The 27472-nt window shown below is 36.5% G+C and overlaps 2 protein-coding genes across 3 annotated transcripts in view; both read left to right on the top strand.

Annotated features, from left to right (window-relative positions):
- LOC115682243 (factor of DNA methylation 5-like) overlaps positions 1-23327 on the top strand; it is a 25957-nt gene extending 2630 nt beyond the window's left edge. The window contains exons 4-5 of the mRNA XM_056313072.1: positions 22827-23033; positions 23178-23327. Coding sequence (XP_056169047.1) covers positions 22827-23033; positions 23178-23327 — 357 coding nt within the window. The remainder of the gene's footprint in view (positions 1-22826; positions 23034-23177) is intronic.
- LOC115682220 (telomere repeat-binding protein 3-like) lies at positions 22248-27472 on the top strand. 2 transcript variants are annotated; one of them, XM_030606372.2, is made up of 10 exons: positions 22248-22669; positions 23801-23911; positions 23992-24802; positions 24894-25103; positions 25211-25273; positions 25365-25444; positions 25757-25998; positions 26136-26453; positions 26598-26661; positions 26992-27472. In XM_030606372.2, the coding sequence occupies exons 2-10, from the start codon at positions 23831-23833 to the stop codon at positions 27196-27198; spliced, it is 2076 nt and encodes a 691-aa protein (XP_030462232.1). In that variant the 5' UTR covers positions 22248-22669; positions 23801-23830; the 3' UTR covers positions 27199-27472. The 2 variants fall into 2 exon arrangements, with proteins under 2 accessions (XP_030462232.1, XP_030462233.1); XM_030606373.2 differs by having other exon boundaries at positions 22249-22669; positions 23995-24802.

Here is a 27472-nt window from a genome sequence, read left to right as displayed (position 1 = left end):
ACCCGACCCGACTCGTATTGCTAAAACACTTCCATATTTAACTAAATGGTTAATACCGCGAAAAATCCCAAACCGATACGCCTGTGATAATTTTACCCCAAACTAATTTTTTAACCATAAAAAACTCTAAATTGATATACATGTGACAAATTTACCATTAGTTTATTTCCGTTAAATTTTAGTGTCAAATTGCTTTGTTAAATGATATGCGGCAATTGAGGATGTACCAATTTTATGTTTTACTCTTCGTTTGTCACAGGCGTATCAATTTATGATTTTTTGTGATATTAATTCAATTTAATGGAAACTAACGGAGGGTAAATTTGTCACAAATGTACCAGTTCTGAGTTTTTGGTGGTAAAAAAATTAGTTTTGGGTAAATTTATCACAGGTGTACCAGTTTGGGGTTTTTCATGGTTAAAAAATTAGTTTTGGGTAAAATTGCCACTGGTGTACCAGTTTGGGGTTTTTCGTGATATTAAGGTGCTGCATGAAAACCATTATGGTTCTGTCCAGAACTGGTTTTTTGTTCCCAGAATCAGTTTTGGACCAGAAACCCGTTTGGTAACGCAATTTCATTTTTCTATTTCCGGGACAAGTTTTCTTCCAAAACGATTAAAACCGAAATGAGAACCAAAAAAGTTGGTTTTTCATTTCGGAACAAAAGTGAGAACCATTTCGAGGAATTCATTTTCTTCAACACACATATTCATATGGAAGTCACGATATTTGAGGTGAGAAAAAAAGCAAAAATCAAAAATTTCAAAACTTAACAGAATGGTTTAGAATCATGGCTACCCACTTTCAATGAAATTTAAACTTTTTAGGTACCGAAAAAATAAATAAAAATAAAAAATTTCAAAATTTCACAAAATGGCTTAGAAAACCTATGGCCACCCACTTTGAGCAAAATTTAATTTTTTTAGTTGCCAAAAAAAATAAAAAATAATAAAAAATTCTAAAATTTAAAAACTTCACAAAATATCTTAGAATATCTGTGGCCACCCAATTTGAGCGAAATTTTATTTTTTTAGGTGCCGAAAAAAATAAAAAAAAGCAAAAAATCAAAAATTTCAAAACTTCACAGAATGGCTTAGAATACTTGTGGCCATCCACTTTGAATGAAATTTAAATTTTTTTAGTTGCCGAAAAAAATAAAAAAAATAAAAAAATTCAAAACTTCACAGAATAGCTTAAAATACCTGTGGCCACCCACTTTGAGTGAAATTTAAATTTTTTTATATGCCAAAAAAAATAAAAATAAGCAAAAAAGTAAAAATTTCAAAACTTTACAGAATGGCTTAAAATACCTGTGGCCACCCACTTTGAGCGAAATTTTATTTTTTTAGTTGCCGAAAAAAATAAAAAATAAAAAGAAAAAAAGAAAAAATTTCAAAACTTCACAAAATGGCTTAGAATACCTGTGGCCATCCACTTTAAGGGAAATTTAAATTTTTTTAGGTGCCGAAAAAAATAAAAAATAAAAAACTTCACATAATTGCTTAGAATACCTGTGGCCACCCACTTTGAGTGAAATTTAATTTTTTTTAGGTGTCGAAAAAAAAATAAAAATAAGCAAAAAAGAAAAATTTTCAAAACTTCACAGAGTGGCTTAGAATACATGTGGCCATCCACTTTGAGTGAAATTTAATTTTCTTTAGGAACCAAAAAAAATAAAAAAAATAAAAAATACCATTTGGGCATCTAAAAAAAATTAAATTTTACTCAAAGTGGGTGGCTAGAGGTATTGTAAGTCATTCTGTGAAGTTTTGAAATTTTTGATTTTTTATGTTTTTTTTCACCTAAAAAAATTTAAATTTCACTCAAAGTGGATGGTCACATGTATTCTAAGTCATTCTGTGAAGTTTTGAAATTTTTGATTTTTTGCTTTTTTTTTTCACCTCCAAAAATTAAAATTTCACTCAAAGTGGGTGGCCACAGGTATTCTAAGCCATTATGTGAAGTTTTGAATTTTTTCATTTTTTTAAATTTTTTTTGGGTATCTCAAAAAAATTAAATTTTACTTAAAAAGTGGGTGGCCACAGGTATTCTAAGCCATTTTGTGAAATTTTGAAATTTTTTTTTATTTTTTTGGGCACCTCAAAAAATTTAAATTTTACTCAAAGTGGGTGGCTACAAGTATTCTAAGCAATTCTGTGAAGTTTTGAAATTTTTGATTTCTTGATTTTTTTTAAAAAAAATTCAACAAATTTCCTATTTTCCCGAAATCTGATTTTTTTTTTATTTTCTTGACATTTTGATGATTTTTTCTGAAATTTTTCAATTTTTTGGGATTTTCTGATTTTTTTTTGAGATTTTATGAATTTTTCGGATTTTTTAATTATTTTTATTCCATTTCTAAAAAAATGGATTTCTGTTCCTGGAAATAGAATTTTCTGTTGTTTATCAAACGGGTTTTTGTTTCAGGAAATAGAAATTTTGTGCTGTTATCAAACGGGTTTCTGTTCTAGAAATAGAAATTTTTGGTCGTTATCAAACGGGTTTTTTTCCTCAGAAACTCATCCAGGAATCAGAAATAGAAAAATCTATTTCTGGTTCAGGAACTCATTCCGGAACAGAATGGTTATAAATCTAGGAAAACTCATACCTAAACTGATATGAAAGTGCGAAGTGAGTTTGCGCGAGATTGAGTGAGGGCGAGAGAGTTGAATTGAGTTTAAATAAGTTGTAAACCCATTTACGACCCATTTTGAACCATTTAACACTCATATTATACCTAAACCCATTTATGAACCATTTACTAAATATAACTAATCCATTTATGACCCATTTACTAATATATTGGTTAAAAAATGGGTTTATGACCCATTTTGACAGGTATACGATCAATGCTCAGCCACAAGACTTTTATGAGGAAATCATGAACTTCCTCTTTTTTTCTTTTTTCTTTTTACTTATATGTTTTCTTATTGCAAGCTTAAATTGAGAGACAAAATCATAAGAGGGCCCACAAAATCAATGTTCTTGAATATGAAGAAAGAAAAAATAAATTAGATACCAAAATATAAATAATTACAAGTAGAAAAATATCATCACTTACTAAAAAGAAATCGTTAATGTCATTATATATATATATATCTATTAAATTTAAAAGACGAAAATGCACTGGAAACGTTGGATTTGCAACTAATAACAATATCATTGTGCAATGAACTAGCTTCTCATCCACAAATAATGAAGTAAAGAAAAGATCAAAATAAAAATGATGAATTAGCAGAAATGAACAAATCTTTCTCCATAGTTATAACTTATTCAATTACAAAATCCTAAAATAATCGGAAGTACAAAGTGTACAAGATAAGTACATTCCTATTTTTTTTTTGAGTTATTAAGTTTTTTTTTATTTGGGAACAATATCCACATAATCTTTTTCTTTGACCGGAGAATAATATCCACTATTTTAAAAGTTAAAACTGAGTTTTTCATATATTTTTTTATGTTTTTGAATATGATACATTTGATTTGTTTCTTCATATATCAACCGGTTTCAATTTGTTTCTTACAATTTTGTGTATCAATTTGAGCTTGTAATAAAGAATTATAAAAGTCTCCCAAAAAAAAAAGGAAACGTAGAGTCCAAATTTGGAACCGATTGAGCAAGTTTACCGGTTTCCTAAAAAATATCCTTGTGGCTTAGCTTTGACCGTCTCTCCGTCATTCTAGAGAGCCGGTCATTTTCCTTTCATTAAGTCCTAGCACTTTCCATACCTAAATAAAAGTCTCTCTTGTCTTTGGTAAATCAAATCTTTATTACCTCACAAAAGTTTGGATTCATCTTCCTAAGCACACCAAACCTCTGCAAATTATTTTGCTTATTATATGCGATTTAATTTTTTATATGCCTATAGAAATAACTCCACCATTGGTAGATACCGGGCTCCTCGAAATGGACTAGACGGGGCTTCTTTTGGACCCAAACTATGTGATGGGCCTCCTCTTATGCTCTTCCATTTTGCCTTGGGCACCCTTAGCAATCGATCTTCTCAACATATGAAAAATGAACGTGGCTACTTTTGCCGCTTAGAACTTTCGCTGCAGTAAAGGTCAAATTGCCATCTCCACTGCCCAAATTTGGCTGGAGTCGTTTGTAAGCATGTCCCCCCGCCAAATTACGTAGGTGTTAGATTAGACATTGGTTAGTAACATAAGGAACATAAATAACGCAACGCGGAAGATGGACCAAGATAAATAATATGGCGAGGAGTTACGCACATTTATTATAATTTAAACCCACGAGTATTTTACAAGGCAAGGGCTAGACATGTAGGAAGATTTTCCATATGCATGATTGTATTCGGATTTTCCACCAAGGAATACAATCTTGGAGTTTGATTCGCTTTTCTTTTGGGCATCTGTAACAAATTTACCCCAAACTAATTTTTTGACCACCAAAAACCCCAAACTGGTACACATACGACGAATTTTTTGTCTATTAGTTTCCATTAAATTTTACCGTGAAATTGCCAAGTTAGATGACATGTGGCAGTTGATGAGTGTATCAGCTTAGGGTTTTACCCCTCTATTTGCCATAGATTTACCGGTTTATGGTTTTTTGTGATATTAATCCAATTTGACATAGGGTAAATTTGTCGCAAGTGTACCAATTTGAGGTTTTTGGTAGTCAAAAAATTAGCTTGAGATAAATTTATCACAGGTGTACCAGTTTGTGGTTTTTGGTAGTTAAAAAATTAGTTTCGGGTAAATTTGTCACAAGTGTACCAGATTGGGGTTTTGCGTAATATTAACCCTTTTTCTTTTTCCCTTTCTTGAAAAGAGAATGAAATGATTTTCACTCGACTAAGATTTTTCTTTTTCTTTTTTTTGGGGGGGATATAAAAGGATCAACTCATCCCGACTTAAAAACCCAAGCAGGAACCATATGATAACCCTATATTAAAGAATCCCAAATCAAACTATGCAAGACTTTATGGCATATTCTCAATGGATTCTATCCAATGTCTTGCTTTTCCTTTCGAGAAAGAAAATGGATTAAGATATATTCATTCGTTTTCCCAAGTTAAAGCCTGTTCATGACCCATTGTCCCCCTATTAAATCCAGTGTGTCTTAAGAAGTAAATATGGGGGGATATGCTGCACATTGCCCAGCTCACCCCCACTTGCCTCGTCTCCTTTGCCACAAGTCTCTCTCTTTCTCTAGCTGGCGGAGGAAACAAAGACAAGCTGGTGGCCACAAGTCATCACATGCGGTTTCGCCCCCTCTTTGTCACAGGGATTCCCAGTGCCCCTGGAGATTCATCGATTGATTATCTTAAATTTATTCATTAATCTCCATAATCCCCATGATTAGAGAGAGAGAGAGAGAGAGAGGAGGGGGAATTATCATATAGAATCGTTCTATGGATAACTTTACGGAATGAATGAATTACACTTTAGAAACATTAATTCAAACTTAGTTTCTCAGCGAGTCTCGACTCAGTATGAAGTCTGATGTTACGGGTCGAACTAATTACTGTGCAATGCTAGAAGTTATAATCGAACACCCGTCCCCCCCACAGTCTTTTAGCAAGTCTCGACGTGAATCTCGTAAATTTGTAACGACGATTAGCTTGATGCAATAAAATGGATGTATGTAATGTGATGAGGATTGTCTTTGTCACCCCATTTGTCTTTATTTTGTTTTATAATACCCAACAAGCTCCTTTCTCTCTATTATATCTTTTCCCCATTATTCTTTTCTGGATCTTGATTCAATGTCCTTGGGGGAGATTCTCCCCAAAACCCAACTGGTGTGGATATAACATTTGGTAGGTGATAATGAGGAGATACTTTACTTTCCTCCTGCAAAAGTGCATGTTATATCCAATGCTTTCCCCCCTTTCCCCTTTGTTAACCCTAATGCTTACCAGATTCTTGCTGCTGATATTCTGATGCAAACAATGACAGATGGAGAGATGAGGGGTTTTAGCTTTTTGTGGATGGGATGATCCCTTTGTAAGTGTCCGAAGAAAACCACAAAAGAAAACTCGGATCTGATCTGCCCGACTTAGCCTAGCCTTTTTTTATTTAGCCCCGACACACTGTCTTCTCTAATTGTTGTTTTCCTGCATGCTTTTCTCTTTTTTCTTCATTGAATCTAAGGTTTGTTGATGCTTTGCCACAAAAAAAAAAAATCTAGGGTTTACTGATAATGTGCCGGAGGAAGTCCAGCGATGAGTCGCCGGTTTCTTTGACGGGAAAGGAATTACAAGATGCGAATGAATCTTAAATATTTTTAATTGGTCGATTAAGTCCTACGAAGTATAAGCAGTTACGAGTAAGAATCTCCGCCGGAGTAGGATCTACATCGTTCGGGCGATGTGGTGGCGGTAGAGAATTCTTTGTAGCTCGGCACATCGGGATGGATGAATCATAATTCATTTTGCTTATAGTGTGATTCAGCATATCGGCGAAAGTTGGAAGCTATGAGGTTCAAAACAATTATCTGTATTATTGTCAGAGATATCGAATTGAGACAGGAAATTTTGTCAAATTGTACTATATAGAGCCGACTTTCAAATTTGGTGTGCACTTTTTATATGTATGAAACACCCTTCATCTTATCCTGATAAAAGTAAAGAGAACATTATATATATATATATATATATATTAAAAATTGTTATCTCCGTGCCTCTATAGTTGTATTGTAGATGGTCAGTGCTAAAATAATAATAATAATAATAATAACAATAATAATAATAATAATTGTTCTCCTCTCCCTCGATCATTGTAACAAAAATCAGTTATGCAATTATTTCTTTTTCGGCGTGTCAGCTTGAAAATTGGATTTTGGACCGTAATCTATTACTTAGATGATATAAAAAAAGGATTAATACCATGAAAACCCCTAAATTGGTACACTTATCACAAATTTAGCCCGAATTAATTTGTTGACCACCAAAAACCCCAAACCAGTACATTTGTGACGAATTTACCCTCCGTTAAATTGGATTAATACCACGCAAAACCACAAATTGATAAATCTGTTATAAACTGAGAGGTAAAGCGTCAAACCGGTATACCCGTCAACTGCCACGTGTCATCAGACTCAGCAATTCGATGGTAAAATTTAACGAAAACTAATTGAGGGTAAATTTATCACAGATGCACCAGTTCGGCGTTTTTTGTGGTAAAAAAAATTAGTTTTTGGATAAATTTGTCACAAGTGTACCAGTTTTGGAGTTTTTCGTGATATTAACCCAACATGAAATACCCGCCACCTACAGAATAGATTTAGCCATCTTTACTTCATGAATTGTATAGATTTAATTCGAACCCGATGCGGTAAGGGGTTAACCACCGTGGGAAAGAATCTTCATCAACACTCTAATCTAAAATTAGCCACGTGATCACAATTATAAAATGTCGAGCGGACAGAGGAGGAGGACGTTGAGAATTCAAGAATTAGTCCAACCACCCAGTTCAAAACAGCTAATTGGGCAGCCAACCGAACACCCTCCAATCAAGAACGAAGACCGAAATCCTCGGAAATTCGTATCCACCAATTCCCCCAATTTTACACAAGCTCTCTCTGACCCACCCTAGTTGGAATTCGACACACGTAACCCCCCCAATTAGACCCGTCAAACGGGTAGATCGAATCGGAAATGATTCGATCTAAATTGCCCAATTTAACTCGTTTCGACCCATTTTTCCATGCAAAGCAATTTTAGTGACCCATACCCGATCCGATCCATGTCCAATATATACACTTTTATATTAAATCCAATCTAAATAAAACTCATACCCAAACTGAGCTGAAAGAGCGGAGGAAGCGAGCACAAGATCGAGTAAAGACGAGAGATGGGGAATAGAGAGTCATAGAGATACGTTGGATATAAGTAAATTGTAATAACATACATATTATTTTGAATTTTACCATTATAAATCAATTTATGATTTATTTACTGAATATAATCATCAAATATGAATTAAGAAATTGGTCTACAACTCATTTTGATAGAATCTAAACCCAATTGGCCAATCTAACCCAACAAGTTCAGGTTGCTTCTCTCTCTTTTCCCTCTATCTTCTTCCTAAAATAAATCTCTTTTATCGTGTCAAAAACCGAGGGAAGGAGCAGACGCCATATCGGGCACTTCCCTTCTTCTTCTTCTTCTTCTTTTTTTTTTGTTTTTTTTCTTTTGGGTCGAAGGAGATGAGAGATGGAGGATGGGGGTTCGGATAACATGAGAGCGTCGCTAAACGATGAACCGAATCAAATCGAACTGAAGCGAGCGTCATCGGTGGCCACTCGTTTCGGTGCCTCCGAGGCCTTTGCTTTCTATTTATTTCTAACACGCCACAGGCGCCACACACACAAACAAGGACGAGCCAAACATCGTCCTCTTCTTATCTTTGTAACTGACCCCGTCAATGTCTACGTCTTGCTTCCCTTTGGGTCCATCCTATCCGGAACCCCAACTGTCTCCACCTATAGTATTTATATAAACCCCATTTTATTTATTTATTTTTATAAATCTCTTCTTCTTTTTTTCTTCTTTTTTTGTTGCCCTCTTTTTGGGCTGATGGATCAGGACAGACAGGCTGACTTTTGCTTTTCGTTTCCTTTTTTTTTGTTTTTTACTTTTACGGCGAATATTTTGTGAATTTCCCGAGAGGAATTCGGGTTTTATCCGATACGACATGGCTTAATTCGGAATTAAGTAATTCGAGTTGTGAATACGAATTTGACACGGTCATTACTAGATTTGGGGAAAGCCTAGCCATTTGTTTTATGGCTCGTCAGTTTAATTTTTGTAGTTTCTTTTCATTTTACCAGGAGATAATTTTTGACGAGAACACGATACGAATTCGCGAGAGGAGCTCTAACTCGACTCGACTCAACACGATACGGTTGAACTCGAAATCAACACTAATTGACACATCATCATCTATTTAAATGCTAAAAAAGATCTTGTAAAATAACATGAATATGCTGACACGACATGATTCGCCGGTCCAAGTTGACGGCATAATCAAAAGTAGAGAGAACTTTCAAGCAAGCGAAGAAAAGAGAGAAATTCCCATTCTAGAGGGAGAATTTTATACCCAAGGTGCCTTTTTCATAGATCTTCCAATTTCGAGCAGCCCAAATGTAATATAAATTGCAGCCTATGAAAACTATTTCTTTTCTTCATTTTGCATGAAAAGAACAAAGAAAGAAGTTCTTAACTTAAGCCTGAAGAAGTAGAAATTCTGGAATTCACTTTTGATGATCTGGCCATTCAGCATGCTTTTGAGGCAGTCTTGTCACATGACAAGATGGTAGGCCGGTTAACAGAAGCCAAACTAGACCACGTGGGCTCTCTGTTAACTACCACGTTTATTTTAGAAAAATTACGTGCAAAAAATTTAGGATACGATGATTAAGACATTGATGGATTTCATAAACTGGTCAATGGTCCGTTTGTTTAAAAGAAAATTGTTCTCGAGAAATTATTTTCTGACTTTTCGGTATTTCAACGATAGAAAACTAATTGATCGACGTAAAACATTTTCATGGACTAAAAACAATAAGCTTAAATTGGAGAAAAAACGACTTTTCCTTCTAATAAGAAAGAAATCATTTTTCTTAACTCACGAAACAAATGAAAACTAACAACAAATACACCTTAGTGAAACGAAGCCGGTTCTCTCATTTTTTATATAGGAATCTACCGAATTCACGCCTGAGCAATCTGAACTTGTCAGGATTGTTCGACTTGATCCCAAATAGAACCAACCCGGTTGCTCACCCCTGAATGCAATTGGATAATTACCAAGATATAAGGGGCACTTAAAAGTGACCTCGAAGGAAATTGGCTCAACTAAAACTCAAATGCTTAATAATGCTTTTTAAAAGAGAGAATATAGGCATTACATAATAAACTTTATGTAGTTAATTGCGATGGTATTTATTGTACCTATAAGATAGGATAAAATGCTTCGTTTTTTTTTAATAAAGGGGTAATAGAAATGCTTATTATCTGTATTATCGAATACGGCGACCAAAGTTGACTTGTCAGTGTCAAGACTTTCGATCTAATCAAAATAGTTGACTTTTAAAACTGTGGAATCATCTCACCATCCTCTACAGCGATAAGACAAATTGACTCCCAATTTCCTTTTTTTTTTATCATTTAGTTTCTCGAATAATCAAACACGTCAAATTTATGTAATCAAGTCCTAAAACTTATCAGTATTTCCCATTTGTCAAGTCGGACGGAGTTAATGGAATGACTCGATTGCACCAAATTGACAAGTTTTAAGATTTATTGCACTTTTTAAAAGTTTTAGAACTCAATTGTAATTTCGTGACAAGTTCAAGGTCTTCCGGTATACCTATCCCAGATAATAATTAAGACAAACTACTAACGAGCCAAGCCCGAAAACGACATTGCGTTGGCAGGCTGCGGTGAAATTTCTTGCGAAGCAACAACTGTGTTGGGGTTAGGGCATGTTGACCCGCCATTTGGACGAGAAGAAGAGTCACGTTGCTGGACACGGAAGGCTTCGCTTGGTCGGCAATCAACACGCGGTTCTACCGAATAAAGAAGAAGTTAAAAGAGACAGAAAACGAGAATAAAAGCAAACACCGACTTCCTTGGATTCCTCTCGAGGTTAATGGTTTCACGTTTCCCTTTATTGCCTGCGCAAAACACAGGCTTATTCTCCTCGTTACGTATGCGTTGAATGTACATAGCTATTCTTATAAGCTTGTTGGTGTTTATATTCTAGGCACACCGACGTGGAGACTTGGTTATCTGGAGGCTCATGAAACACTTTACAACCTCCATGAACTGGTTAAGTCTAGATCCGCGACCTGTGCAGGGAACCCTATCCAGAACAGTTTGCACGCAATTCGTAGAATTTGAATGGGTGACTTTTCAATTCTTGAGTTGGAAATCCCCAGGCCTCAACTGATTAGGTCAATCTTCGTTTAGTTTTTTTTTTGATTTTATAAAAAAATTGTGTATATGGGAAATTTCTCTCCTTCAATAACTTTGGTAATGGAGAATTGTATAGATTAAGTAATGTTCAAGTCGTCAAAACCCTATTTAAACTCTTTTCATGCGGTTTGTTTTTGCTACTTTATTACTCGTCGTTACGGTGTGATCTCCTTAATAAGAGGGTACCAACCTAATTATATAAGAACTATCGAATGCCTTATCTTTTTTTTTTTTTTTTGGCCAACAAATGAGAGATTTCAAGACTCTTTCAACATTTGACATAATTATCGTCGGATATGTCCAATCTTTCATATTCACCAAGCAATTCCTAGATCGCGCGAGTTCCTACTTCTCATAACATAATCCCATCTTTACTTCTCATCCAATCATTATTGCGACAGTCTGTTTTTTTTTTTGGTAAGTATCATTATTGCTACAGCCTGTTCGTCATCATGTAAAAGACGCAATTGCCTAGGGTACGATGATCTCCTCGTCTCCATACGCATCAAATAATTATCAAATACGCATCTACATATCGGTAATCACCGAAATAGGAATTTAGATTTGGGGAGATGATACGAATTTTATTTGCCATTCGGGCAGCCTCTTTTGAGTTCTGCAATCGGACCCGTGCCGCCATTGCAATGGCACTTCTGTAATTATTCCCAAAATTGGCGTGTTGCTACTCAATTCTATGAGCCCCACTTCCCACGGCTTCTGGGGACCTCGTTAGCCATGTGATGCCCATCGCTCCTCATTTATTGATCATCTCAGAAAATTTTGTGGATCTGATGGGTTATTTAAGTAAATTTTGTTTTCTAGGAAATTGTTCTTCCTGCATTATTGGGTCAATGTCATAAACCGCAAAAAAAAAAAAAAATACACACAATTGACCCTTGAAGCCTTTTTCAATCCATGTATTGCAAGGATGTCAATTTCGATCATAAATTTTTTAATTTTGTCAATATGGTTCCAAATTTTTGTATGAAATTCCAATTTTTCTGGTCAATTTCTGCCGGGGATTGCTGACGTGATGACCTATAAGTTGTCTATGTCGGCATGCCACGTAGGACGCCGGCGATGACTGAATGCGACATTAGCAATTTCCGTCGGAAATTGAGTAGCATTGGAGTGTCGCGCAAAAGATTTAGGATTATATTAATAAAATTGAAATATTTATAATTGAATTGACATCCATTCAATAGGTCTATTATTACCATGGTAATTATCCCTTAAAAGCTCATAATAAGTAATTAAGTCCTCGAACTTATGCAATTTTTTTTTTCAACCAAATCCTCAGATCTTTGATTTGGGGCAAAATGAAGTTGACGTGTTGATCCGTGCTAGCCAAAGGTCAGATTGGAACAAAAGACAGGTGTCACCTTAAACAATCAATTCGTTCAAACCAAACGAAACTACAAGAACAAACAATTCATGAAACAATTGAGCTTAATTTCTAATAGCTCTTCTTTCCAATGTGCGCAATTATTGGAAATCGGAGTTCGCCCGGGAGCCGGATGCATCGACCCATCAGCTTCGATTTGCTAGAGCTGCCTACGGATCGACTAGATCGGAAAAATTTCTACAAATTTGAAGATGAACCTGATTGTACGAATTATAAATTCATGAAAACACATTGAAAAAATAAGGCAAGTTTGGGGACCGAACGCGCAACTTTTCTTTCTATTTTATTTTTTATTTTCATCTAAACAATATTCGGTTCCAATGTGCTCCTTAAGGAAGGTAACCGAACTTGAAAATGCAACTTCAAGATCCGAATCGAGCGGTTGATTAGCTTTTACTTTTTGTGGGATCCGTCGAGTTCAAGCTTTCAGGAAAAAAGTACGAATCAAATGCTAAAATATTAGGGAGGTTTGTGTAAGAGTCACGTAACCAAAGCCTTTGAATCCACGCCTTGCGCGTCTCTCTTTCTTCGACTTTGGAGACTTTTCAATCAATCTTGCTCAACTAGAACCGGCTCCATGAAGGGCAGTGACCAGAAATGTCAAAAGGTTCGAGATCTCCTCGTTCCTTCACGTATGTTTAATTATAATAGCAAATATTAAACCACCAAGAGTTGGCACGGTTGATTGAGATGGCGGAGGATTTCCAATTTAGGAATTAGAGCCGTTCCTTCGAATCCCACTTATTGCGTGCAAACTGCCCTGAATAAAGGTTACCTACACAAGGCCAAAGGCTTGGATTTGACAAATTTGTGGAACTTGCATGGTATTTCTAGAGTCTGTAGGTAGCCAGGTGCCCAATTCGTGCCCCTAAATTATTTATAAAAAAGAAAACAATATCTCCCTACCCCCAAGAAAACAAAAAAAAGGAACACGCAAAAGGATTTATCTTTTCGTAAGGATTCTTTTCTGAATGCGGCTGGAAGTATACCCTCAATCAATTTGGTTTTATTATGATTTATCTATGCACTTTGATTATCCATCGATCTCTCACCGTAGACGTAGGCACATAACGGAACCACATAAATAATAGGGATAAGTGCACAATAAATCTTAAAACTTATTACGAAAGTGCAATTGACTCCTAAAACTTACAAAAAGTGCGTGTAATCGAATTATTCTGTTAACTCGGTTCAATTTGGCTAACGGAAAATGTTGACACGGCTTTTTATTCTTCTCTCTCCTACGTGGCTAAAACGAGGTCGTTTTGGTCCAAAATTTGATTATTTAATAGAAATCGTATTTAAATTATGTTAAAACAGAAGCTCATTTTTAAAAAGCTGCCACCCCACCATTGCCGGGAAAGGTAAACGACCCTCGTCGACCGCAGGTGCCCTCGCCCAGATCTGGGCTGCAATCGATAAGGGTCGCTGCCCCTTTCCGACGATGGTTTTTCCCTTTTTCTAAAAATCAAATTTATATTAAAAAATCAAATTTGGGTTAAAACGACATCGTTTTGGCAACGTCATTGCCACGTAGGATAGAGAAAAAAAAATGCCGCGTCAGTAGTTTCCATTAACTAAGTTGAATGGAATTACCAGAAGGATTCGAATGCATCAATTTAACAAGTTTTAGGACTTGATTGTATATTTTGTAAGTTTTATGACTCAATTGCACTCCGTGACAAGTTTTAAGACTTTTAGTTTACTTATCCCTAAATAATACGTGTTAATTTACTTTTTTTGTTTGTATTTCTCATTTGAACTGTTTGGATTTTGTTTGGGCTTCCATCTTTAGCATACCTTTGACTCGACTGGTCTTTATGAATACACTTTTAAGTCCCTCATCCTCAACAGGTAAGGCTCTCTAGGATGATAGGCGTAATCTCTTAAGTCGTTTAAGTGGAGGATGACGCTATGATTCGGACACATGGATCTGTTCATCCAGCCCGATCGCTTGAACGCTTCAGCTAACCCGTTAAGGTTTAATTAAAAAATTATCTTCACAAGACAATTGCAAAAAAAAAAAAAAACAGAAAACTAAGATTAGTAGTCAAAAAAGTTCATAAAGAGATATCATGAATTATAAGTGGTTACTCAAGTCAACAAGCCAATGTAAATAACCCAATTTATAAATTCATTTGGTATGTAATCTTAATATCCCCGGCGCTATTTCATTTTATTTTTCGAGATCAATAAGAGCATGTTCTCGATATATATGGCACTCGCATGCATTTAACACTACTTTTTTATTTTTTTGGGTAAGGCCACGATCACAAGAGTAGGTTATCCTATTTTTAGACCATAATATGCACATGTTAACGAACTAATTTCGCATGATTATATTCCGGCTCTAGCTTATTGTGATTTTTACTAGGGATGTTCACACATATTTTTTTTTATAACGGTACTTCCGAGAAATGCTAATGATGGATTAATTAACGTGATCCTCCATTATCTTTCATTTAATTTTAAGTTCACATTTCATCGATCCGAGTGAGAACTTCAATCATTATCAGCCCCAACTTACTTAGTTGGAATCTATTAGACCGGGAGGACTAATTTAATGGTTTCTTTAATTACGATGAAGCGTCGGTCTCGGCAATCATGCCTTAAAAAATCTAAAAGTTGACCTTATTATATTATATTTATTTAATGAAAAAAGAATAATAGCCACCTCCAATAAGACCTGTAAAGAATGACCCTTGGGATAATTAAAGAAGAAGATGGCCTAGTCAAGCTAAAAAAATAATTAAAAAAAATTGTTTCCTCATATCCCAATTTGTGAAGCTTACTACACGCGTTTATTTCGTGAAAAAATGAATAATTTAAAATATATTTTTTTAAAAAAGATTGCTTGTATCGCTTACGAAAATATATAAACGAAAAATATTTTCATCGTTTACGAAAATATTTAAATATAAATTATTATCGATAATGAAAATATTTGTCATCAACTAATTTTATTTAAAGCAATGTAAGCGATTCTTTTTAGGAATTTTTTTTTCAAATTATTCATATTTCGTGAAACACACGGAGTCTTATTTATAAAGTTACTCGTCACTTACTCTTAAATCTCAAACGACAAAGTTTACTTTACACGCCCGATTTTAATTTCACAACAAGTAAATGAGATATGACAGGAGAGGGGATGAGCTCGTTACGCTGATCAGGCACGGGACACGTGTTCAGTTCCCGACACCATCGGATGCAAAATAACTCCTTTTTCGGAACATCCGCCCTGATCTCGGCTCCCGTCTTCTCCGGTCCACGAGATCAATCCATCAGCCCGACGGTTTACCTATCTAAGATGGATTCTGCCACCGGCGGCGACCACGAAGACCGGCGAGACGAAGAAGAAAGGGTGGATATGCTTTATTATATGCCGATCCAAGAGGGGGAGAATAAACTACAAGGTGGGAGTGGTCACTCAACTACCACGGGGGTACCGCCAAAGAAAAGATTGGTGGTTGTACTTTGGTCGCACCAGCCCCTCCCACGAGACGAGCTTCCCCCGCCCCACGCCCTTTTGAATTGCTGCTGATTGGGACTTCCCCGGTGTGGCCCCTCCCCCCTATTGGTATACCCTCCTTTTGTTTGTCGTATTTCTTTCTTTTTCCCTTATTTTTGTTTGTATTTTCTTACATTTTAAATGTCGTCTGTTTTCCTAGACTTGTCTGCCATAGCACGATTGAAAAGTTTCTTAGGTTCGAGGAATTATTATAGATAAGTTCGACTTTAGAAAGGGGATCAGTTTGAGATTGATCACGATCGTGGTCGTGTATAGCTAGAGTCATTCTTTATGACTTGCTTAAGTTTTAAATGTGTGTGATCCCTTGGCTCCAGCTCCGAATCAATCACTTCAACATTAAGGGTTTCTTGTGGAGTCAATTATAATAAGACCATGAACTTGCGTGCCTTTTTTTTATAAATATTATCCTATATGCACATGGGCGGTGAAATTGTGATCCGTTAGGGGGCTAAGAATTGTCTAATCAATTCTAAATCCATTATACAGATGTCAATTTAATCTTAAACTTTCTAATTTCACCAATTTAGTTATAAATTTTTACGCGAAATTCTACTATAATCATTGCAGCCAATTTTTATCGCAAATCACTAACCTAGCAATGTGCCATGTAGGACTATCAATGATGACTGGACCACCATGTCAGCGATTTCCGACGAAATATATTCGAATTTTGCGCAAATGTTTATAACTAAATTAGCAAAATTGAAAGGTTTGAGAATAAATTGACATCCATATAATAGGTTATGACTAATTATGTAATTTTCCTACGGCACATTTTAGCTGCTTTTAGATAGTCAATTGACCTAGCTACATTGTTTCTATGTTTAAAACATTGCTACTAAATGCACACAAAATTATACATCAAAGTACAACCATGACACGTCGAGTGGACCCACGTTAAGTGTAGCATCAAACTTAATGTAAAATGGACTTGGCAAGACAATCAAGAGGTGATAAAATGGCAATTTCAAACTTTTCGAGCAATTTTGCACAAGACAGTGTATAAAATGTGTACTGTGTGCAGTAGAGAGTAAATGTTGTGCAAAACTTCTATCAATCTAGACGATAAGTAAAAGAGTTCACAGAGGATATACGAAATGTGAAGCGGATATTGTGGTTTCGGTGCACCGCTTGCCCTACTCCACTCTGCCATTTCTAATAGTCTAAGCAAGAAAGAAATTCACTATGCAATCTTGCGATGTTGATAACCTCTACAAAACATGCAGCTTCAAACTAGAAGCATATGCAATATTCTTCATAAGTCAGTGACTTTTAATTGATTTATCATCAATAAGATCCAATTACTTACATTTTACAGTATTTCACCTTCATAGATAATCCGAACAATTTTGTCTGATTTTCTTTTTTTTTTCTCTAACTAGGTCTTGTACTTGTTTCTTGACTAGGTGCTTAATCATGATTATTGAATTTGTACTCTCTAACTGTCCTTACGTTTCATTGCTCTAAAAATCGGGGGCATGTGTCAACTCCAAACTTCGCACCTGATTTAGTCTTGCTGGATTAGTACTATGATATTATAATTGTACATAATGCGGATGGTGGACGCTATTGCTACGGGGCACGGAGATTCCCTATCTTGTAGCAGTATTTTAATCACTTTTCAATTGTTGATGCATGTAAATGAGCTAAAGCATCAAGGGTTGAGATATGTTGAGACAACAAGAGAATATCGCGTGGGGTAGAGGATCCACATCCTTGCTTTAAAAAACTGAAATATCAGGATTAATATATATTTATAACTTATAGACATGAATATAGAGACATGACTATATGGAGAACCAAAGTATTGGGGCACTAAGGAATATAAAATTAAGCAGCATCGTCGACTTAGAAATTGTTAGCCATAATTACATGAGAAAATTATGCTCAATTGATTATTGTCATGGATTTTGTTAACCTAGTAAAGAAAGTTTGTCATTTGAAAGCTTTATTTATCGTGCGTAATTAGTACATAGGAAATAAAAACGTTTCTTTGTTATATATGATTGACCAGTGTCATATGAGCACTTGCTAGCCAGACCCTTATCTAATCACCTAGTAGCATATTTATGCTGCGCATGGGCTTGGAGTCATGGTATAATTTTTATACAAATGATTGGGTGATTTTTTTTCGTATAAGTTAAATGGTTGTATCAAATCATTACTGGCAATTAAAAAATCTCTTAGTAACATAATGTATTTTCTATACTTTTATTCGGGGGAAATTGTTCAATTAGTCCTAAACATATTATACGGATATCAGCTCAATGCTAAACTTTCCAATTTTACCAATTTAGTCCAAAACCTTTGCACAAATATCGAATGTAGTCTTTCTTGCCAATTTTCGTCGGAAAATTGCTAACGTGGCAATGTACCACATCGGACGACAGCCGGTGATGATTGCATCGCCACGTCAGCAATTTCCTTCGAAAATTGATCGGAATGACCACATTGGAATTCTACACAAAGGTTTATGACTAAGTCGGTACAATTGAAAAGTTTAAGACTGAATTAACATCCATTTAATGTGTGTGAGATTGATCGGGTAATTTTCCCCTTTTATTTATGATTTTGTTTTTCCTTTCACATATTTCTACAAGTTTATTTACCTCATTAATCAGCTTAATCGACTTTATAATTTTTCTTTCTCTCATTAATCACTTCACTAATGAAAGCCGTAGAAAAAGGGTTAACTTAGCAAATTTTCTTGGTATATATATTTTTTTGGGTCGGAATTCTTGGTAGTTAAGAGTAAGTGATTTTATTAGTTTCTTTTGTACAAGGGTCATGCTAATACTTAGGAGCACTTGTAAAATACCAAGTGTGGAACTCGTGATGACAAAGTATAACAAAAGTGGACAGTTGTCAATGATAAATAAATCATGACAATCTGTGAGGTACCCACAAAAAGAAGTACAACGCAAACATAATAAAATACAACAATAAATTAGCTATGGACAATGCCCAAAAACAAGTCCAGACTAGATAGCGATCTCAAAAGTCATGAAAAAACAGTGAATTTTTGAGGTGGAAAATTGATCATCAACTAGTTTTCCAATTCAACTTAGGTAATAGGAACCAAATGAGATTTTCCAATAGGTATTATGATTTCGTAACTCCACTTGATTTAAAAGTTGTGGCCCATCAACAAAATGCTACACAAACTCTCTTTTCTGAGCTCACATTCTACTTATTTGAATATCCTGCAAACTCATCGGTAGTCTCCTTCGGTAATTCTACACAAATAGCCAATAATAGCCAATTTTTTTTGGATCGCGCTATTTCCACTTCTTGTATAATTAAATTCACCCCATTTTTCACTAAAAAGACAAGACAAAATTGCCATCAATCATTCAATTGCAATTTAAGGTGGTAGCCTCAAATTTATTTGTTTTTCATCTTTTTCTATTTTTAATCAGAATCAAGTTGTCATAATTAAACATTTCAGATGTTTTGTGTCTGTTTAATGTGGCTATCTCGTGTATATTAAAGGCATTGTTTTTATTGTTATTTTTAGATTTTACTTCCTTAAAATAAGTTTTGTTTAAAAGAACAATTTCGAAGAAATCTAATTCTTTTTTATGTTGTCGGGCAAGTTTATGGGTTCATTGTCAAGTGGAATCTAGAGATTAACATAGACAATTTTGTAAAACAATCTTATCTTAATAAACTTTTTTTTTTGCATATCATCATCAAACCCTTTCTTATCTTGGTATTTTTTGAAAACACTACATGGATGATATTAATTTTTGTCAATCCAAAATGATGAGATTTCACTGGCATTTAATTAGAAAAAAAAAACATTTCTTATTGTATGAATGTTGTGATTTAATTACATTTCATCTTTGAAAGTTTCACATTGCAGAATATAACTATGATTTTATTTTAAAAATTCGTTATAGAGGTTTTTTTTTTGTTTCATCGATCATCCCATTATATGTATATGTGTATAAAAGCTAACAGATAAAAAAGAGTTTGATGGTGATACACACAACAAATGTGAAAGTTTATAAAAAAATGATTGCATTAAAATAGTGTCTGTAAAAAATTTTCTAGATTCTACTTGTCAATTAATCCACAAATTTGTTAGACAACATTGAAAGAATTAGGTTTCTTCAAAATTTCTCTTTTCGACAAAACTAATTTGTACATAAGTAAAATCTAACAATAAATTGAAAACACAGTACCCCTAATAAACATACCCACAAGGACAAAGAAACACATGAGATCTTAATTATGGCAACTAGATCCTACATAGAAATAGAAAAACTAAGAAAAGAAGGAAATTGAATGATTGATGTCAATTTTGTCTTTTGGTGAAAATTGGGTGCGTTTAGCCATATAAGAAATGGAAATAACGCCGCCGTTTTTTTTGTTGTTTGATTTTCTTTGACTCTTAGAGCTACCGATAGTCTCCACGGATGTATGATCATCCCCTTCCACGCATCCGAGTGATAAACGGATCATATAGGTCTACGCTTATAGGAACTATAAATCTTTTCAATGGTCGAAATGAAATTACCAAGATTGAACAGGTTTGTTTGAGAATGGTGGAGAATGTGAAAGTTGGATAATGGAAACTGTGTTAATGAACTTTACAATCAGGCCGAATTGTAAGCATATATGTCTAATCGACATGGAGCAAAAATACAGAAATAAATGCTTTCAAGGGCATGCTTAAGAAAGGTAACCGACGAAGTTCATTGACTGCATAGCAAGGCTTAAAAGGAAAGATGAAGTTTCATTTACAAATTTGATTACTCACCATTTTCATCTGAGTTTTCTTGACTTGCTATGTGGATCCACTTTAGTTAAGTCATTTCCTTACTCAATAATTTTACATTTGGTTGAGTTTTGTTGCAATAATCACATAGAACGCCAAATTTTAAATAATTTAAATTTCGATGATGGTCTCGATAACCTTTTAAACTTTGTTCCTATTAATAAGGGTCGGAATTCGTGGTAATTGTTAAAAAAACCTGAACTTATTGTACGACGACCAATTCAGTTCTAAACCTGTTTATTATGCCAATGTAGTTCTAAACGTCAATAGTCTTTTCGACTAATTTTGGTTGGAAACCGCTGACGTGGTGATCCAGTCAACGTCGGCCGTCCTACGTGACACAGTTCGCGCCAATGTGAATAATTTGTAAATTTTTTTTGATATTTTTTCTTTTTTCCGAGGGCTACCTCGCCAGATTTGGCGAGGGTCACCCTCACTAGCGGTTGGCGACCGGTGGAGAGAAATAGGAAAAAAATAAGAGAAAGGAAAGAAAATGAAAATAAAATAAAATAATTACAAAAAAATCGTGTATTTTAACGTCGACTATACCACATAAGACGACTAGCGTCTACATCAACAATTTTCGGCAAAAATTGATCGAAAGGATTACATTGGCAAATCATCAAAAGGTTTAGAACTAAGTTGACATAATTAAAATGTTCTGGACATAATTGGCCGCCGTACAATAGGTTTATGATCTTTTGGATAATTTTCTCGTCAAAATTCTGTTATCTTTTCATAAGTTGGGAAAAATGCTATTGGTCTTTCATTTTAGATTCTTAGTGTAGATGTTGTGATCAACAAGTTGTATCTTTTCTATAATTTCGGCTTTTGAAATGAGAATTACAAACATCTTCTTTGTATTATTTCCATAAATCACTGCACGCTTCTCTTTTTTGGGTCGGTTGGGTATATTCCTGGATTTCGGAGTTCCTCCACGAGAAATTTGATGGGCCCACCTGGGGAAAAGCCCCATCACTTCACGCTTTAATTGAAAAGTATCGAAAAATATAATTTTTTTTCATTATTTTCATATTTTCCAATCATCGATATATTGCCATGGTTTTCAAGTCCAAGTCATTCTATCAATTATTATCCCTGTCCTAAAAAGAGCAAGAAGCACCCCCCCCCCCCCCCCCACAAAATGAAAATAAAAAATAAATAAAGGGAAATAAAAAAAAAGAAAAGAAAAGGGGGGGAAAAGAAACGTGACAAGAAAGAGGAGGGCCCCGTCCCGCCGCTCGCACGGCCCGCCACGTGGCGCCCCGCCAATCCGGCCTAGGAATTTAAGGAGGGGTTTTGCGGTTGGGAACTGGTCCAAGGGAGGTTTATGGTTGGTTGGGCTGTCCGGGGGGGTGTGGTGTGGTGACCCGCTGCTGCCGGTCGCGGGGTGGGCTTACCGGCTCGTCCGGTTCTGTGGTCAATACGCAGTTGGATTGTATATATCTGGTGGTCGTGGGGGGGTTTTAGCACTGTTTATCGTGGGTGGTTTTTGTCATACGAAAGGAGGAAGAAGAAGAAGAAGAGGGAGAAGAGATAGATAGATAGAGATACGTAGACAGGGGAGAAGGGAGAGAGGAGAGAGAGAGGGGGGAGGGGTTTTTGTCTTTTGTCTATTCCAATATTTTAACATAAACCCAAGAGGGAAGAATTTCATTGCGCCCAAGAAAACGAGAGATCTTTAGCGGTTAGAGAGAGAGAGAGAGAGACAGAGACAGAGACTTAGAGAGAGATTTGTTGATGGCTGGTTCTGATCTGGGTTCCTTCGATTCCGTCTAGATCTCCTCCGGCAAGCGAGGTTGCTGGTTCTCCCGGTGCGGAATTGTCCGAAATTGGGATTAGATTCTCCCCCCCCCGGGGAAATCTTTGGCTCCCTTTGGCTCAATCACCAGGAGAAAACCGTTGTCTTTCTTTTTTTTTTTTTTCGAAAATTTGGGCACTTCGATCGCACCACACCAACCCGCGATCGGACAGCTTCCGGAAAGCCGCGATCGCATCGAGAGGTGAGTGTTGAGTTTGCGTCGTTTTGAAGTTCTTGACGTCGCGATCTTCTCCTCGTCTTTGATCTGTTGTTGTTGTTCGGATGGATCGTGCGAATTGTCTCCCCCTCCCCCCTTTTTATTTTTGTTTTTGGTTTTTCGCATTTTTCCTTCTGCGAAGGCTGATGGGAATTTTTCGTCGGACTTGGCGAACGTCTTTCGGGGTTTTGAGGACATGGGTTTTTGGGGAATGGGGTTTGGGAATTCGGGTGTTGGATCGGGATCTGATTTGGCGAAGCTCGATTCCATCTGGGTTGCTGTTCGTCTTTTGTTTTTACGTCAGAAGCTGCTATTTTTGAATTCGACGGAGCTTTTGGAACTGCCGAAGGTGGGGTTCTGTTGGTCGTGGAGATTCTTTCTCGCGTATCGACTGACTCGGGAATCAAAACTTTTTGTGTTCTTTCTATTTGATTGGTATACGGTCTGATTCGACATCAACCAAGCACAGCTTTGATCGTGCTTGTTGGTGTAGAAATCGATTCTCGCTGAGAAGTTTCTGCAGAATCCGAGATCCGAGTTGGTGCTTAATTCTGCAATTTATGATCATTATGTCCCTGATTCTGTTATTCAACGACCACAGACCGTTGGGGTGGTTGAATTTTCTGGTGTTGAGTTGTCATGAGGGATCTGATTGTGATGCAAGATCTGAACTTGTCATGACTCATGCAATTTAATCGGGAGGATCAGCACATTTTGTTGCGCTGACATTTCTGTGAAATTTGAATTTCTGTGTATCATAGAAATAAATGAGAGCTTTGACTTTATTTTGGGTGAGGATCAATTATGAGTTTTGTGTCCTTTTTGCTGATTTCCGATTTTTATGAATGGGTCCTTGGGTGGTCTTGTTCATTACACAATTGTCAACAACTACTTTAGTCAGCGAGTTGAGAGAATTGTGGTGGCTATTAGCCAATGGATGTAGCAAATGCTGTCTCTACATCTTTTTGGATTTGATGACATATCAGAAGTATGGTCATATTTAAATGATCCGTTACAATGTTATGATGTCGACCTTGAATGTCATCCTACTACACTTTCTTTTCTCTTGGTGGTTTGCTGCATTTACTGATATGTAGCTCTTTCATGACCTTTTAGTGTTTTGAGACGACCATGCGTACCTGAGCTATGGTTATGAAGAAGAGTCTGGATAATAGAACAATTGGCTTTCAGGTCCCTGTCGTCCCTCGTGCTCCTAGATCGGCTAGAGTAAGTACCTCATTCAATTTTTAAATGTTTGATTTTTACTCACAAGAATGTTCAATGACTGAATTTGGTTTTGCTTATAGCAGAGGGGTCGGCAGAAAAAGCGGGCAGATGGTAATTATATCTGTGCAATTGAATTGCTTGCTTCTTTAGCTGGCAAGTTGTTGCAGGAGAGTGAAAGTTCTTCAGCTTCAAACAATGCATCTGAAGAAAATCATCTGCTTGCCATTTGTAAGGATGTCATTAAGCAGGAAAGGCAAGATGTGAATAAACCACTGAAAGCTGAGTGCATTGAGCAAGCAAGTTGTGAAGAGAGTAACTTTGTGTCTGAACGTGCCTTAGAAAACAATGAGCAGAAGTTTTCCTTGCAACAATCACAATCTCAGCATGATGCCTTGTTGGACTCCACTTCAACATTTTCTGGTTCTGCTAAATCAGAGAAGGATAGTTATTTGAGGCCTGCAATTTGCAAAAACAAGATCAGGTATGGGATGTCCAGTAATTTAGCGGGGATGATTCCTGGTTTTGCGCCCTCTTTTGGTCTTAATGTGGAGAAGCCAGGAAATGGAGATGTTAATTTGGCCGAATGTTTGAAGGATTCAGTTGAAAATTCTAGCAAGTATTCTGCAATGATGAACATAGGTGATCAAGTCCAGAAGCCACTTTGTGGGAACCCTCATCCTGTTGCCTCTTTTCCTAGGCGTAGGAATAACATTAACATAGGCAGTAGAGATGGTGACGAAAACTTCCCTAGGTTTAATAAATGTAGCAACAAAATTAAAGTTTTTAGGCATACACAACGCATTGGAGGAGACCGCCGAATAAGGAAGCTGCTGACATCCAAATACTGGAGGGCAGCTCCAAAGTTGAAGGATTGCGAAACTTCAAAAGCTGGTGAGCTTTTATCCACTTTCTTCCTAGAATTCCTGAGATCCTTCTATGTGCACAAGGTCGAGTGGTGATTTTCTTGATTGCTATGTTTCAGATGGTGAGATGAAGTCTTTTACTCACAAGAGGAGAACTTTTTACAAACGCGAAAGGTATAACAGTGACTGCCTTTATAAGAGGAGGAAGTTACTTGACAGAAGCTCAATTGTCACTTTTGATGGAGTCTTCAGTGGTGAAAGCAATTCTAGTTCACCACAGAAGAACATGAATAGTGACAGAAATGGTTCAATTGCGATGATGCATGGAGGTCTGCTCTTACATTTATATATATGACAATATACAATCCTCTCTTCTTCTTCGATGTGGACACCGCAATTTTCTATAATCTCACTGATTTTATCTGTTTTTCGGCAGAAAGTGGAACACCCTCATCAGTCTTTGGTAGCCAAGCATCCAGTCATGCGAAGGATTCTCATGGTAATTGGATGTCTAACAAATGTGCTCCTCATAGATCCATTGCATCTAGCCATTTATGAAGCACTTATATATTTGATGTGCTTTCTTACAGTGAAATTTAGCATCAAGTCCTTCAGAATACCTGAGCTTTTGATAGATGTCCCTGAAACTGCAACTGTAGGTTCGCTGAAGGTATGAACTGTGACATTCGCCAATTCTTCCTTAGAAGTAAAGAAGGTTTTGATTGTGGAGATGCTTTATCATATATGTAGAAAAAGAAAAAGAGAATGCTTAAAACCATGCTTACTATGTAACTTCTGTCTATTTTAACTGGTGGGAGTTCAATTTTTGTGCCTATAATCAGCATCATTTCCACTTTGTGACATTTTCTTGTTGCTTTACATGCTTTTGGTTCTGCATCATGTATTCTTCTTGAGCAAGTAGATTTATTTTATTGAAGTGAAATGTATCTGCCTTTAAATGGTATTATCCGTCTTTTGCCAGAGGACTGTAGTGGAAGCAGTGAGTGCTATACTTGGCAGTGGATTGCGTGTTGGGATACTGCTCCGTGGAAAGAAGATTCGAGATGATAACAGGACATTGTTGCAGACAGGCATATCTTGTAAAGAGAGTCTTGATAATCTTGGTTTCGCATTGGAGCCCAGCCTTCAAAAAGTTAATCCAGCCATTGCTTCTGAAGATGTTCCCCTGACAGTACCATATGACATGCCTGAACTCTTAACCAGGTGCTTCAGAGTTGCTTTTAAATTTTTTCAAATTAATAAACAAATAAACGGGTTGCTTCTAAATTGCGAATATTTACTAGAAAGATGGACTTGCTCTGCCAGACATTCTTCTAATTTCTTGCCGTCATTTTCTGCAGTTCTCCGGAAAATTGTATATCCGATCCAGGGGTTTCTGATGTTCCATCTGACCCACCTCCACTAACAAATAGCGGCAATGATGTAGATACTAACCCTGAACTCATTTCCCTGCATTCCGATGTTTCATCTGACAAAAAGATGTCAGATTTGAGAGCTCTGGTTCCTTTTACCGCTATGCCCCTGGAGCCACTAGCTGTTGTCCCACTGAGCCAGAAAAACAAGCGCTCTGAACTTTCACAGCGTCGCATCAGGAGACCTTTCTCTGTGTCTGAGGTGGAAGCATTGGTTCAGGCAGTTGAGGAGCTTGGAACTGGCAGGTGCGCTGCTCTCTCTCTATATAAATGTGTTGCTGTCTGTTCCTCAGTAACATAGGATAACTTAATTTGGTTTAAGCGGACGTGTCTTTAGGACATGACTCTAGTTGTTTATAGATAGGGTTCTGATTACGCTTGGTTCTTCAGGTGGCGTGATGTTAAATTACGTGCCTTTGAGAATGCAGACCACCGGACGTATGTGGACTTGAAGGTACATTTCTTCACGCTTACTAATTGCACCTGGAAAGTAATATGTATGCAGTTAACAGATGATGAGACCGTGATGCACACACAGATTGACTTGCGAATCTTTTGTGCACCATGGTTGATGATAGATGCACACATTTATCCACAGGACTTAAACTTTGGTTGCCACATGGTTTTGCATCTTCTTGCTCATTCATTTCCATCTTTTTTCTGTTAGCAGTTATAACTTTGACACCATCAGCTGTTCCCTGTTTTTATCCATATGCGATCTGCATCAAAATATGAAGGTTCGTATGTTTCAACTGTTATGATGTTCTCTGTGGACTGCGTGCAGGATAAATGGAAGACATTGGTCCACACTGCGAGCATCGCTCCACAACAGAGGAGGGGAGAGCCTGTGCCCCAGGACCTCCTCGACCGCGTCATGTCTGCCCACGCTTACTGGTCTCAGCATCAAGCTAAGCAACAGGGGAAGCACCAACCCGCGACTCCGAAGATAGCCAATGAGCAGGCTGACAGGATGGCGATCGAAGGGATGTGAGCCGCGGCGCAGGTTGTACAAAAGGTCACGAATTGTCTGACAGGATGGCGTTAATTTCCCGAAATTGTACAGATCATTCATGTGTAATTCTCACTCACATGATTCTTTGCCGGGTCCTGCTCAAGGGAGCTCGGCAGCTGTAAATTTTTTCATCGAAAAACACTTTTGTTAACAGAAGTTAATTTGCCGCATTTCTTCAATTCAGTTCATGGAATTTTTTGTAAAGTTCACATTGACTTGAGATACAATTAATGTAATTCGTTCTTTCCACGTA

This window comes from Syzygium oleosum, unplaced genomic scaffold, assembly GCF_021117445.2.
Source record: "Syzygium oleosum isolate NSW1041296 unplaced genomic scaffold, Sole_v2.1 Sole_v2.07, whole genome shotgun sequence".
In the NCBI taxonomy this organism is placed as follows: Eukaryota; Viridiplantae; Streptophyta; class Magnoliopsida; order Myrtales; family Myrtaceae; genus Syzygium; species Syzygium oleosum.
Note: the sequence above shows the minus strand (reverse complement) of the source record. Positions and strands in the feature narration are given on the sequence as shown.